General features: G+C 37.8%; 3 protein-coding genes across 4 annotated transcripts in view; 1 reads left to right on the forward strand and 2 right to left on the reverse strand.

Annotated features, from left to right (window-relative positions):
- a (arc) overlaps positions 1-3728 on the reverse strand; it is a 37674-nt gene extending 33946 nt beyond the window's left edge. The window contains exons 1-2 of one of the 2 annotated variants that reach the window (XM_068289806.1): positions 3580-3728; positions 2183-2564 (exon numbers count right to left, since the gene is read on the reverse strand). The gene's annotated coding sequence lies outside the window, so the exon portion shown is untranslated. Of the gene's footprint in view, positions 1-2182 lie in introns of both variants that reach the window. The other variant, XM_068289804.1, reaches the window with a different exon arrangement.
- Positions 3729-11070: 7342 nt separating this feature from the next.
- Positions 11071-11945, forward strand: LOC137576708 (cuticle protein 16.5). Its single transcript, XM_068289961.1, has 3 exons — positions 11071-11116; positions 11191-11520; positions 11579-11945. The coding sequence occupies exons 1-3, from the start codon at positions 11105-11107 to the stop codon at positions 11789-11791; spliced, it is 555 nt and encodes a 184-aa protein (XP_068146062.1). The 5' UTR covers positions 11071-11104; the 3' UTR covers positions 11792-11945.
- On the reverse strand, positions 11920-14423 carry NtR. Its single transcript, XM_068289960.1, has 9 exons — positions 13942-14423; positions 13737-13868; positions 13534-13686; positions 13278-13468; positions 13113-13219; positions 12630-13054; positions 12427-12567; positions 12199-12365; positions 11920-12132 (listed from the first exon to the last, which is right to left on the reverse strand). The coding sequence occupies exons 1-9, from the start codon at positions 14240-14242 to the stop codon at positions 12010-12012; spliced, it is 1740 nt and encodes a 579-aa protein (XP_068146061.1). The 5' UTR covers positions 14243-14423; the 3' UTR covers positions 11920-12009.
- Between the last annotated feature and the right edge of the window lie 107 nt (positions 14424-14530).

The following is a 14530-nucleotide window of genomic DNA, read 5'->3' on the forward strand; positions in this document are numbered from 1 at the left end:
GTCAAATTTTTGGCAAAAGTCAAAAGAACTCTATGCAAATAGAAAATAGATTCAAGGTTAGCCTAAACCCGAGTCCTTAGAGAGCGATGGTCAAAATGCATTTACGGGTACTAGTGTTGTCTTCTTGGCTTTTTTGGAATAGATTGGGGTTCAACAAATGGTGTTTGATGCTTCTCCATCTTATCCCTCTCCCTCTGGGCCTTCTCTTGCTGCTGCTGCAACTGTTGCCTCTTCTCGTTGGCCCTGTTGCGACGCAAGCATATGAAGCATATAATGGCCAGGCATAGATACATTGCGGCCGTAACAAAACAACGTACGGCCACTGCATGAAAGGCCGTATCGGCATCCTTTTGAAACTCCTCCAAAGTAGAGTAGACTTCTCTAACTGGTATGTCTTCAATAAATGACAGTGACTTCGTGGCACAGAAAATGCCCATCAATGACAATTGTATGGTGCCCCAAATGCTGATGAGTAGAAAGAATATGGCGGTTTTCTTGCCACAAACCATTTTCCCAGGCAAAACAACAAAACTAAATACAAATACAAGAAAATACCTAAAATGACGTAAAATCCAACAATTCAGAAACACACACACACACTTTATTGGCGAAATGATGAGCTGACAGTGAAATCGAATGTTGACTTGATCTCTGGGCTGGATTGCTATTTGAACAGGTGCAATAAGACCTCCAGCAACCGTCATCAGAAGTGGCAACGATGAAATGAAAAGTTTTGTTTCCCCCCAACCAGTTGGAGTTAGTTTTTTGGGCTTGTCTAACCTTGTGCGAATTTAATGACATTAGATCTTTGTGGCAAGATATTGAAGTTCATGCTGAGTTTATCTCTCCTTCTCTGTCTATCTGTCTGTCTAACTGTCTGTCTGTTTTTCTATTTGTATCTTATGTATCTCGCATCTTGACTCTGTCTCTACACATTTCGCTTTCGGTTGCGGTTTGTTTTGTTTCTCGTTTTTCGGGTTGAACAAACTTTATGGTATTGAAATCGATTGTTGCGGTTACACCTGAACAATTGATGCATAGTTTAATGATCCGACCAGGCCGGAACATACAAAGATTTTTCTTCACCACCAACTGAACTAATGACTTTGTGTCGACTTCGGAAATTCTCAAAATATCTAACTCCATAATTAATCTAACAAGTACAATACGAAAATAAGTAAAATGTAAGTTAAATATGGGTAAAACCCTAAAAACAGTTAACAAGTAAATAAGTACTTATTCTTAGAATTGGAAAAATCAATAAAAGATATTAAGTTTTTTATGTAAATTATTTTAGTATTATGATTTCAAAACTGTGTAACCAATTTTACGATGTAAAGTAGGGAATTAATATGAATCGAGAAATAATTTTGTATTTGGCTTAGAATTTTAAAGTAAGTTTCCACAGAAGAATAAGTGTTGGCAAGGACATGCAAGAAGGGAGCCCACAACAAGACTAAAAGGACTTTAGGTGATCGTTCTTAGAAGAAGCAAACAACTATCAAAATCCAAAATTAACATGCCAAAATTGAACAATGTTTAAGTTTTCAAATTTATAAAAAGTATCTCTCACAAGTATCTCAGACTAAGGTTCCCTCAAACTTACCCCTGAGAAAATCTTACTCTTAAGTTTTATAAACAATTTTCAACATTATCTCATATTGGAAAAATTAGTGATGTGAGATAAATGTTGCAACTAAGTCTTAGTTAGTGAACAAGTGAGTTTTTAGCGTTTTCTAAACTAGTTAAATGTTTCTTTAAAGCTGTTTACGATATGTAAAAGATCTATTCCTCAAACTACAGGACCTTTTTCTAGTTGACTAAAGGACCTGACCATAAGCCAGACTTTATTGCAGAGCATAAAGAGCATCACAGGTATTAACATCTTAAATTTTGTGTATAAATTTCGAAACTTTCCCTGAAGTAGTCATCTCTTAGCCTAAGGACAATTTTGTTGTTTTTCTTATTGTGGCTAAAACCCCACTCCAAAGACAAGATAAATGGCTTTTGCATTGGCTTCTTTGCCGTCTTTGCTAAAACTGTTGATGGGTCAAGTCAATCATCTGCTGCCGCCTTTACCACAAAATATGCTTGGCTATGCAATTATTTTTGGGGTTTTGCTTAATCCGAAATTATTTAGCAATAATCTCAAAAAAGTATAAATAAACGACACAAAACTCACCTCTCGATTGGCACACTAGAATGGAAGTCCGTTCTTCGAAAAAAATGTATACACAGTTGCTTTACGGTAGCAAGAGACCAAAAAAATAACACGAATAAACAAAAACAAGAAGGCAAAACGGAAAATTAACTTAAATTTGCCATAAACTTTTGCCAAGTTTTGTGAAAATCCGTTACAAACATCAAGTTGTTGTGAAAATTCATAAGTCGTTTGGTTTTTTTTTTCTTTTTCTTGCAGGTTGCTAAACTTTTTTTATTATTATTTTTTCTCCTCTTCTTGTGTAGTTTATTTTTGTTTTAACACTATTTTTTTGTTTTTTATTATTTGAAGTTCGTTTTATGGGCTTCACGTAGATATAACTTCTTCTTTTTTTGGTTGTTTTCTTTAATGATAATTACTTCAATTAGTGTGAAAAGATTTCAAATGCATCTCTATTGGGCAAATATGCTGAATTAGGTGAGGTGGAGGGAGGAGGGGCGAAAATCAATTATGGTTATAGGTAATTTGGTGAAACCAATGGAGGTCAAGACCATTAAGCCAACATGAAACCGAAGTGTAGAGTGTAGACCAGACCTTGACATTAGGGCGTTTGCTCAAGAGCTTTGCCTCGGGTCGGCTACGATCGCAGACTTGTTATGGGTCTCGAATCGTTTCAAATTTCAAAAGTGTCTCGCATCAGACAGCAATCGATGAAATCCAAATCAATTGACACAGAATGCACAGACAATTGATAGAATGTAATAGTTATTGGATCGGTTCTTGGGCAACTGGCAACAGGGACCGATTTCTGTCAACTTGAGCAAGATTCAATATTTTCAGAGTCTCTAGTGATGATTCTCGATAATGAAATACGAAAAGGTATAATTCAAAAGTTTCTGACTCCAATTTTAAGTTGGTTTTATTTGGAGAGTGATAAAAGTATCTGAAAAGGGCGCTAGTCCAGATTGACCAAAGTCTCTGAGAAGATAAAGTTGGGCTTCAATATATAGTCTCGCTTTGTGGTCTGATAAGTATCAAAATGTTTCTCACAAATCAGCATTTAATTTTCACTTTTATTTTTTACTCAATCGAAATGCCGAGCTAAGCGCTTTTCTAATTTCAAGTTAACTTTTGCTTGCATTATTATTATAAATATTTTTATAATTTCTTTGTGTATATGTATATATTATTTTTTGCCCCTCTGATAAGCTAAGCGAACTTGGATTTTGTTGTTGTTTTATTTATTTTTTTTTGCTTTAGCTCTTGTTGTTTGTCATTTGCTTGTTGCTTTGCTTTGCTTTAGCTTTTATTTGTTTCGCACTCTGAAACACTTGTTGAAATGCACAACTACACACACTCGCACACACACACACACACGCACACACACTTGAAAAACTCGTATGCTCTGTGTACCGTACCAACTCCGTTCGCTTCACTCCACAGTCAACAGGCCAAAACAGAAAAGCGTGTTTAAATAGCCAAAGTAATAAAAAATTCACACTGAGAGGTTCGACAGTCTCGCCTCGGATTGGAGGGATTGGAGCGCTCAAAAACACGTCCGACTCGCTCGACGTTTGTTTCTCGAATGAATAAGCAACAGTTGGAACTGTTGGAGCTGTTGGAGCTGTTTGGCCGCTCCAATGTGATATGGTCTCCAACATGTTGGATGCCATGGGATGTCGATGTAAAGTAAACAAGATACAACCACAAGAGAGCGACAGATACTTTTTCTGATTGTGGGTGTTGGTTTTTGGTTTTGGTTTCGCTTACACCAGAAAAGTAACCACAAACGATAAAGGTATATGGGGCCAATGCAACTGTTTGACATTGATTCCAATGCGGGGGCATCTAAGCCATATAAAGTAAAGGAATGCCCATGTTAATAACACCATCAGCTCAAGGTGCAGTCAAAAGTAAAATCAAATTTCATTCATCAGGTAAATTTTGATGTAATCTGTCATAGGAATCGTCCTATCCTAGTTCTGTACTATATATTGATTAGATCGAAGACGCTTTAATTAACTAATTGTAAAGATTTGTATTAATCGGTTTGAAAGTTAAAAATCTTCAAAGGAACAAATAAAACTTCCCTAATATCGTTCATTCAATACTAATAATTCACACATTAATGATTTATTTCAAATATGATTAATTTAATTGAAAGGTTTTTTATACATATGTCTATTTATTTCTCTCCTTACAATCATGGGATAATTATTGTAGTCACTTGTATTATTTGTAATCATTTGTATAAAATGCTGATTAAGATTGTGGTTAATCAGTCATTTTATTTATATCTATGCAGGGAATTTAATACATTGAATACAATACTTTAGTTTATATTCTTTACTAATATTGCAAAGTTTTTTGCTTTTAATATGAATAAGAACTAATCGTTAAAAAACAATAGATTTGACTTCAAAATAATGAATCATGCTTCTAAAATGCTGCTAATTTATTAACACATATCCCTCAGCCATATAAGAACCCACTCTTTAGTCCCTTAACTATTAACTAACTAGTTAATGAAGAGTAAATTGCAGTCGTTGCTTGCCTAGAATGTATCCACAAATGTCAAAGTTAAACGCATCGAAAGGACAAAGGTTTAACATAACTATTCGAGGTTCTCTCTTCAGGGATAAAATAGTGGATAATGCCTTGTCGTGGGATGAAACAAATGTCAAGGTAATAAAGTGCATTGTTAACTTACATATAATAGTAAAGTGATTAATCCAAGAAGGAAACAAATGTATCTAATATTAAAACATTTAATATTTCGACACCAAAAACTATCCTTAGTAATAGTTGTCGAATCAAGTCCTGTTTTCATCAGAATGCTACTACCTAAGTTAAGTTAAGAAGTTGACTCTGTCATGTCCTTGGATGTTACCAAACTATTATAATCAGAGTTTAGTTAATTTTGAAAGTCAAACCATTTAAATAACAATAACTAGAAAGTTTTGCTAACCACTTTTAATAGCAATCTGTGTTTTATTGTCATATTTATGTAATTTGCATTCATTGATATAAAGTCTTACCATTTATGGGTCTACTATAGCATACAAATGTCTTAACTAGTAACCATTTCAAAAAATACACTCCATAGTTTGCGCATTCAGTTCAACTGGTTTCCTGTTAAACCAAAATTGGTCGACTACTTAAACCTCAACATTTATGGCAAATTAATCGCAGCGGCAGCAGCAGCAGCAGCTATAAATTATTGTATTTGGCCATCATTAAAAGCAGATCGTTCTGCCAATTTGCTAAGAATAAAGCGGCTTAAATCGTTGTGAGCAGAAACAATAGAGGAGATGTTTACGCCTCTGACTGAGTGAATGAATGAAGAAATATCGGACCATAACCGATATGCATGTTAGGTATTGAATGGCCTATGTATTAGCATATTCAATGAGCACTTAATTTTTTTGGCCAAATGTTGCGGGAGGGCTAACCAATTTCCGCTCTCAAGCTACTAAAATTTCCAAAAAGCCACCGAAAACCGAAAACTATCCAATTGATTAGAGAAAGGGTGGATGGATAGATGGGATGGAACTGGAGTTGGAGATGGCGTCAAGTGGAATTGGGTTATTTGATATGGCGGTAGCTGAAGAAGAAGTTCGATTAGCATCTTAAACAAACGATTTAAATGACATAAACTTGGGTATTAGGCGTTAAATACACAGCAAAACAGAAAACCGACCGAAAAGTCTTGTAAGACCTCGGGTATGATTTGCATAACTGTTTCGACTGGGCCTATGCATTCACCTGGGTCTCTCTATGTCTGGTTAGAAGGGGCTTTGTGGGCTTGCATTTGAAACAGAGTAGAAGAGAGACACCGCCAGACAGACAGACAGACCAAACAGAGGCAAACACTCAGCAGACAGTGGGCTCTCGCACCTGTCCACATAAGCGACCACGTTATTCTGTATAGTAGGCCTTTCGAGTTGCTGCCAAGAAAGAGTAAACAGTCCCCGCGGCTCGTGTTGCCTCTTCTTCTCTTGTTTCTTTCCTATTTATATACTCTATGTTGGCTGAAGGGTCTCTAATTCTAATATACATAAAACCCATCGTCGTCGTATGCTTAAGTTTTAATTAAAAGCCCCCGAAAAATGAAGCAAAGTTCTTTGCTTGTGTCCCTTCCTATCACGATTCTGTATACACTTGCTAAGCTACAAGCACTACTTACCTACTCCAATTTCGACTATCTTAATTGAGATTTCACGCCATAAAATATCATAGGTGATAGCAGATTACTACTCAACCAAAAACTTACGATGCAACACCTAAACAACTTTGATATTGTAGAAGATCTTCAGTGTCTTTAGAATTCATATGGCATGGGAGCCTACTTCATTAGACTCCTCCTAATTTTCCTTAAATGGAGTCCTTGCGCTTCTAAGCTCTTGTTTTAAACGTCAAATTTAGTAATGAATTTCAACGACTTCTCGATTTTATACATCACTTTTGATTTTGATGAATACTTCAGAACAGATCTTTCTCTCAATTTCGAGTACTTGTGTCGTTATTGGAATTGAGGCCTGTTATCGTTTTCAATTCCGAGTCCGTTTTAGATAAGTAAGTTTGTTAGCCCCGTTTCCACACATTTGTCTAAGAGTTAAGTAAACCAAGTTGAAGAACTGAGCCAAAATTACATTCAAATAGCATTTGAAAACGATTTAAAGGTCTAAACATTCTTAAATTCCTATCTGATATTTGAATTACCTAATCAGTAGTTAACAATGAAATGTAATCAATGTCAATCAATATATAACTCTATTTGAGTAATTCCTATACGATTTGGAGGTAATCAGAACAGTTTAACGACTTTTAAATAAACTATTTGGCCATAATGGAAATATACTTTCTATGATTAATCAGTTGACTATCAGTGTCAATCATAAAACAACTTATAGACAACAAAGAAAGGGTATTAAAACTTTCATGTGTTAAGTAAATGCACACACTAACGCACACTCTAACACTCCTCACACACACACACATACATTACTTTCCTCGTTTTCGTCAATACACAAAAGAATTTCCATCAATAATGTCAATAGTGTTTGTTGCAACCAACACACTAACAACAACAACAACAACAATGCAATGCAATGCATTACACCAACAAGAAGCAATGCATTGGACACTCCTTTTGAAGTTCTTCGATCTTCGGTTGTTGTGGGCTGCCATAGAGAGAGAGAGAGACCCATCGAGCCATCGTCATAGGCCAAAAAGACGAATTATGGCCATTAAAGCTGCTTGGGGTTTTAAGTTATTAGGCAACTTGAATTTCAAACTGTACTTAACCTGCACTTCAACGCACACTCATTTGAAAGGCAAGTTAGGTAGGTAGACGGGGAGTGAGTTTGGGGAGGGAGGAACTCTAGGTGCTCCATGTGCTTGTCTTGTAATTAGCCAGCAATAACAGGGCGGCTCCTGTCAAATAGTATTTAAAGAGCATTCAATGAAATCTTATTTTAAGACCACTTAATACAGCAGCCAAACAGAGTGAGACAGAGTGAGAATGTGCTGAGGGGTTGGCTCATTTAAAATTGGATTTTAAGGTCAAACGAGAAAAAGACAGGGCCAACCCCCGCAAACAAGAAATGGCTCCGAGTGGTTTGGAGGGCAAGAGAACTCATCTGTGTGCATTCCATTTCATACGTCATTAACTCGACTGACTTTGATCTATATTTAAATCAATCAATTAGTCATTATTGATTGGGATTTACGAACGTTTCAATATCGTAAACTTTACGATCAACTAATTGAATTTGGCTAACCGTTTCAAGACACACTTAAAGCTTGGCTCAACTTCGTTAAAAAGCTTAGCCGGACTTAAAAGCTCAACTTTAGATTCGTCGAGTTTCCGTTAAGATATTCAAGTTAAGCCAAGGCTTAAACCGGTTTCAACTCCTGACAGGCTTGGGCGAAACAAAAACAATAATTTCTTATTTGAAACACGGTTATTTACTTACATTTCGATTTGGCAACAAAATAATGAATATTACACAACTTTTAAAACGTTTATACCTCACCACATCGAGCGACGACTCGAAACTGTCATTGGACCAAATGCAATTGCCAAATTGCAAACAACTTCAAGAGCCAACTTCAGTTGGTTTACGGATTCGAATCGATTTCATTCCCTCTGTCACATTCATTCATGAATTCAGGCTACACATCGTAAAAATGTTGCGTTTTTTCTTCTGTTTGCCATTGACTTGCCATTTGCAAGTCAAATTCGGCAAACAAGCGAAAACGAGCGGCGTTAATTAATTGAATCTGCGACTCTGAGACGCAAAAAATAACGCATACGCACCGTGTGGCACATGCTTACTATGCCAGATATTTGCAGCATAAAACCAAAAAACAAAATTCTTTGCATTCAATCATTGAGTAATCGAATCTCTTTCTCTCTCTCTGTCTCACTCACTCACTCACTCACTTACTCACTCAACTTTGTTGCCAATGGTGGTTAATTAGGCGTAGTCGCTTTGCCATCCAATTTCGGAATGAATACCAAATGTGGCAAGGCGAATGGCGTTTTGGCTATGACTTGGCCAAAATCAAAAGAAACCAAAGCAAAAACAAAAAGGAGTAATTGAACATTATGATGATTTAGAGTGTTGCATTCGACCCTTCTTAGTCACCACTTTGGACCACTTTAGTCCAACTAAATTGATCGTACTTATGCTGTGACTGAAAATTTGAAATGTAATTTTTCGCAGCTAAGAAAATTGCAAATGGAAATGTTTTATTTACGAGTACGATCAGGCGTATCCAATTGTACTACATTACAGACAGACTAACAGACAATTGTTACTATATATATATATATATGTACCTGGGTATATATGGCCAGTTGAGTTAATGTTTGCTAATAGATTTCACATAAATCAAGCAGCATTTTGGCATGATTTATGCATGAACTAGCCTCTACCCCGTCTATTCGCAGGTGTCGTGTCCGTCTTGGTGTTGTTGTTCGTGGCCACTTCTCAGCAGATTTTCCAGCTCGAGAGTCTGAGCAGACAGATAGTCAGCATCAGTTAAACGCTGTGAAAAGCAAATCTCTTTCCTCTTTTTGTTTTAACCATTAGGCTAGACATTAGACAAGATAAAGTCTCTGAAATTACTTTTCTTTTAGGCTTTCTTAACGGAAACTTATTCAAGAATCAAATAAGAATTGAGAAAAGTCCTAAGTTAAGTTTGATAAGAAATATCTAAAAAGATTGTATTAATATTTCACTTACACTTGGTTAATCTATCCAACACAAGGGTTAAATTAAAACAACGAAAAAATCCCACGAACCGGCGAACCGGCTATCCGGCGATCCGGCGAAACGCATTCATTCGGCCTACTGACGTCGTCTCATACTTCTATTCCTAGACATGTATGTAATGCTTACATATGTTGGCCATAAGTGCATTTATTTAACAATAAAAGTGATGAAGGAAAATGTATATATGAACAGCAGAAACTACAATTTTTCTATTAATATGGTCAAATGTGGCACGCAGCGGCATTTCAAATGAATTTGATAAAAATGAAGCTCAGCATTTTAGCTTTACTTGGCGTTCGATTATTTGCCAATAAACGCACTGGCCAAACCTCTTAAAAAATAACAACAATTCTTATGCAATTTAGTTTTCGATTTTTTGTGTTTTTGGGTGACATTTTCGAGCAACACCAACGATTTATCGAGAACAATTAAACAACATTTTTCTGCTTCATTCTCCACTGGGCCAATTAAGTTGTTAGCCACAAGGTTAGTTCAGGTGGACGCATTGTGGCAGGACAGTCAAATGACGTTAATTTTTGTAGAATTTTTAATTAGCCGAGGCTTTCTAATTTCAAATCCCAAGTGGAAATCAAATCCATCTTTGACCTGCCTTTCCTGACACAAGCAGCTCAGCCTTTGACGGCAAGTGGTCTGCCTTGCCAAGCCAAGCCAAGTTGAAGTCGTCGTCGTCGTCGTCGTCGTCGACGACGTCGTTGTAGTCCATGTTGCGTCATCATTTAGCCACGAACAACAACAAGAATTGAATTTTAACTTGGCACAGTGATGCATAAGTCATTGGAAAGGGTAAAGGATATGTTCATATTCTTAGTTTTATCCGCATTTCCAAATGTAACCGCTTTATTTTAATGTGTTCTGAAAATAAAGGATTTGATTAAGAAGAAAACCTTAAGATGTTTTTAACATTTTCAATTTTTTTAGTTATCCAATCATTTAACGATTTTGAGGAAGAACTTTTAAGGCATGAACTAAAAATTAACTGAAATGAGAGGCTTCTGAAGTGTGAATTTTCGGGAACCTTTGGGGAACTTTTTGAATTAAGTAAGACTATTTTTTAAAAAACTTTGCATTTAATAACTGATTTTATATTAAAGGATTTTCCATATCATTTCTTGACGATTTTTGGATCCAACAAGTAACCTTTTTGATTCATTATTAATGTGTCTTAAAGGATCAAAATGTTTGAAAAGGCTGCGTAAAGGAAGAAAAGTAATGAATATTTTGACTTGGCTACCTCAAGTCACCTTAAACTTTCTAAAACATTCTATTCTGTCAAGAGACTTTATTCCTTTACTTAGTTCAATTTATTATGATTTCAGTCTATTGTCTTTAATAAGACACACTATTTAGGCCCAGTTTGGAGACACTGTACACAGAGCACTGTGCAGCCAGCAGATACTTCACAAATTAGTGTTGTTGGCCCGCTTAGTGTCCGAATGTTTACTCGATGCTGAGATCGAGATTCGTTGTCTGGCTGGCTATCTAGACGAGTCATCTGTCTGTCCGTTGTCCGCAGTTAGATGTTGGCTGTTGGCTGTCCAAGCACTCTTGGTGGTTGGACTATAAAAGTAACGCAATGCACGCAATCCATTTGCAGTTGCAGTTCTCATTCGAACCAAAGCGAATAATAAACCAAACCACGATGAAATTACTGGTAAGTAGAGCTGGAGTTACACACAAAGTCAGACGACATAATCCTGCGTTATCTATTCATCGATCATTCGTCAGATCCTTACCACACTCTTGGCAGTGGCGAGTGCTGCTCCAGGGCTTCTGGACTATGGACATTCGGCGCCAGCGATTAGCTATGGACATGCGGCTCCTGCCATTACCTATGCCGCCGCTGCTCCTGTAATTAAATCATATGCAGCTCCGGCCATTACTTATGCTGCCCCGGCACCAATCATCAAATCGTATGCTGCTCCTGCCATTAGCTATGCTGCCCCGGCTCCAATTATCAAGTCGTATGCTGCTCCTGCCATTAGCTATGCCGCGCCAACACTTGTCAAATCCTATGCAGCAGCACCGGCGGCCACTAGCTACTCGCACTTCAGTTCGGTAAGACAAACAAACTTTTGTTTCTTCATGAGGAAAACATTCATCGTTTCGCTAACAGGTTGTTTCTCATGCCACACCCGTGATTAAGTCATATGCTGCTCCTGCTCTGGTCAAGTCCTATGCCGCTCCAGCCATTAGCTACGCCGCACCCGCTCTGGTCAAGTCCTATGCCGCTCCTGCCATTAGCTATGCTGCACCCGCTTTGGTTAAGTCGTATGCTGCTCCAGCCATTACATTGGGAGGCTATGACCATGGCTATGGTTATCATTAAACGAGGTGAGATGAGGATCGAGGATTAGCAGCAACAGCAGCAGCAATAGCAACAGCAGTATGCACGTTTTCCCAAAAGTATTCACTGTCCCAAAAGTAGTCGAATATATTGTATATTAAATGCAACGCTTCTTCTTTCATTCTACCGCACTTGATATTTATTTAAGTTCACAACGATTCTAATTTCTATTGCAAATAAAAGGAAAAACTTTCATTTTTTCAAATTTTTCCCATTACATTAATGACAATCAGCATAACGCTTACAAGGATAAAGCTGAAATTGTTGAGTAATTTGGCCAAATGACGCCAAGGTTTCTCCAGGACATCACAGTAGTCGGTAGACTGAAAAACACCAACGAAAGTTTAATTTGAATCCCAGTTTCTTCAATACATTCATTCAAAACTTACATCCATGAAACGAAGACCCAGAATAAAGCGCAAAGGAGTTGAGTTTAGGATGCTTAGCAACCAGGATGGAGCGTTGGCTCGTGGGGGATAAAAGACCAGCCATATAATGGCAATGTGCAATAGATAGCAATAAATGGTAATGAGCATAATATCCTGATAGGCGGTCACTACGAATACAAGATGATCAAGTTAAAGTGCTATCAAGGAAATGATCGAAGAGGCTCTTACTCAATGGAGGAACATAGTGTGTCGAGGCATGCCGGGTGAGTAACATTAGACCCCAGGCGGTGATTAGAAAAACTATAAGCAACAAGGCGCCTCGACGATTTGAACGTATAAGAAATGATAAAACTATAAAGATTTGACAACCTGCAAACGATACGAATAGACCGTGAAAATTTGTCAAAACATTGCCCATAGCTTTGGCTTACCAATCAATGGGACGGCAAAAACCAATTTGTAGAAACTACTATTCCTCTGCATGGTGAATTGTATGGCCACATCACCATTCATCGATTGCAGCATGTATTTGGGGCTGTAGCGTCTAGATGAATCATTTGCCACATGAACTACGGCGATTTCCACAAAAGTCCAGGCCGATGGAGTATTCACATGTTCATTGGGTGACAATGGACGCTGCTGTCGATCGTAGATTAATGATATAGTCGAACGATCTTCCACCTCAATGACACCAAGTTCTAAATCACAAATGACTCGTTCATTTGGCCAATTACGAGCAGTATCCACGCACCAAGAGGTTATCTCCAGATTATTGGCCAGCAGAGTGATATTTCCGTTAGCATAGATTCGCAATTCGTACCCTTTAAGGACACCGCCCAGAGAATCCAAGGCACCACTGGGAAAAGCAAATGACCTTAGCTCAGAAAAAAGAAATTCTCTATAGTTTAGCTCACTTTAACACTGCCAATTGTGGAGCCCAGATCTGGAGATCGGGATGTTCAAACGATGTTAGATTGCCAAACTCTTCTGGCTTCCAGATCAAACGTTCATCGCGCCAATGCTGCAAGAGTTTGAGGTTTTAGAAGGCCCTGCAATGGTTCGAGGAGTCTTGTTCATACCATTAAAAGTTGCATGCGCGTTGTTAACAGAGCACTCGGCTGATCAAAGGCCAGGGAACGCATTTGGAAATGAAATTGTATGGAACTAAGATTGACAGGCAACGAGCTATTCTGACCGTTGATTATCAATAGATCCAACAGCTCTTCTGCCTTTGTTTTCGCACGCTCCTCTTGATCTATGCTGTTGGTTCCTACAAAAAAAGAAGAGAATCCATCAGAAAAATACAAAACACGGTAAAAAGTTTTACAAAATCACCTGAGCTATCGAATGGGCAGTCATAAAACCACCGGGCACTATTTGTGCCAAAGCTACTGAAACTTATAAAGTTGATTTGCAGGGCGGCATCATCATGGTACCGCAGCAGTGGCTCTTCTTTGAAACCCGGGATATATACTGATAAGTCGCCATCTGTAAATATGCTAGATTAGCACCGATGCAATTAAGAAGGCAATCATTACCCTTTGTTTGAACAATTTCTATTGGTGTCGGCTCGTAATGCGATAACAAATGGTGATCCTGATTAGTCGAGACTCGGTGACTTCCAATCATGGTGCGAATGGCTGAGAACGTATTTCCACCAGCGCCAATGACTATCAAGGAGAATAGATAACGATTATAATTATCAAATTATGAAATCCTTTGCATTCCAAGTTGAACTCTCACCGACTTCGTAGACTGCATCGTTGGGGCGTGGGCGATCTATTACGGTAAGCAGAATATGTGCATCCATATTGGCTATGACATAAAACTTCAAATGGAGCCGAGTATTGTCCGTGACATTGTTGTTATTGAGCTTGTTGACCTTGAAGAAATCATTGTACGCATATGACGTGGCAGTGATAAAATAGGTTTGGCACTCGTCCAACTGCGCAAAACTGATATTGTAACGACCCACAGATGCAACGCGTAGCGGAAACACAGTCACCATGCCAATGATAAGGCAACAAAAGCCGAGTTTTATCATTATATTTATTCTGTTTCTGTTATAGTCCGTCTGCTTTGGTCAGTGGTTTTATGTCAACTGAATGGGGGCGCCGATAATGGCAAACTGAGGCTTAAAGATGGGGCCGTACTTTAATCTCCTTTACAGAATGCACATCTTGGGGAATCACATCAAAATCAGAATTAAAACTCCATAATTTACTGTATCAGCGTTAGGAAAGATCAGAAATTTTTAACTAATACTAAAGTATAACTACACTTGAACTACTTTCGATATTGAATTTCCCGTCGAATGAGATATTGTTCATCA

The sequence above is a fragment of the Drosophila tropicalis genome, unplaced genomic scaffold, assembly GCF_018151085.1.
Source record: "Drosophila tropicalis isolate 14030-0801.00 unplaced genomic scaffold, ASM1815108v1 contig_593, whole genome shotgun sequence".
Taxonomy (NCBI): Eukaryota; Metazoa; Arthropoda; class Insecta; order Diptera; family Drosophilidae; genus Drosophila; species Drosophila tropicalis.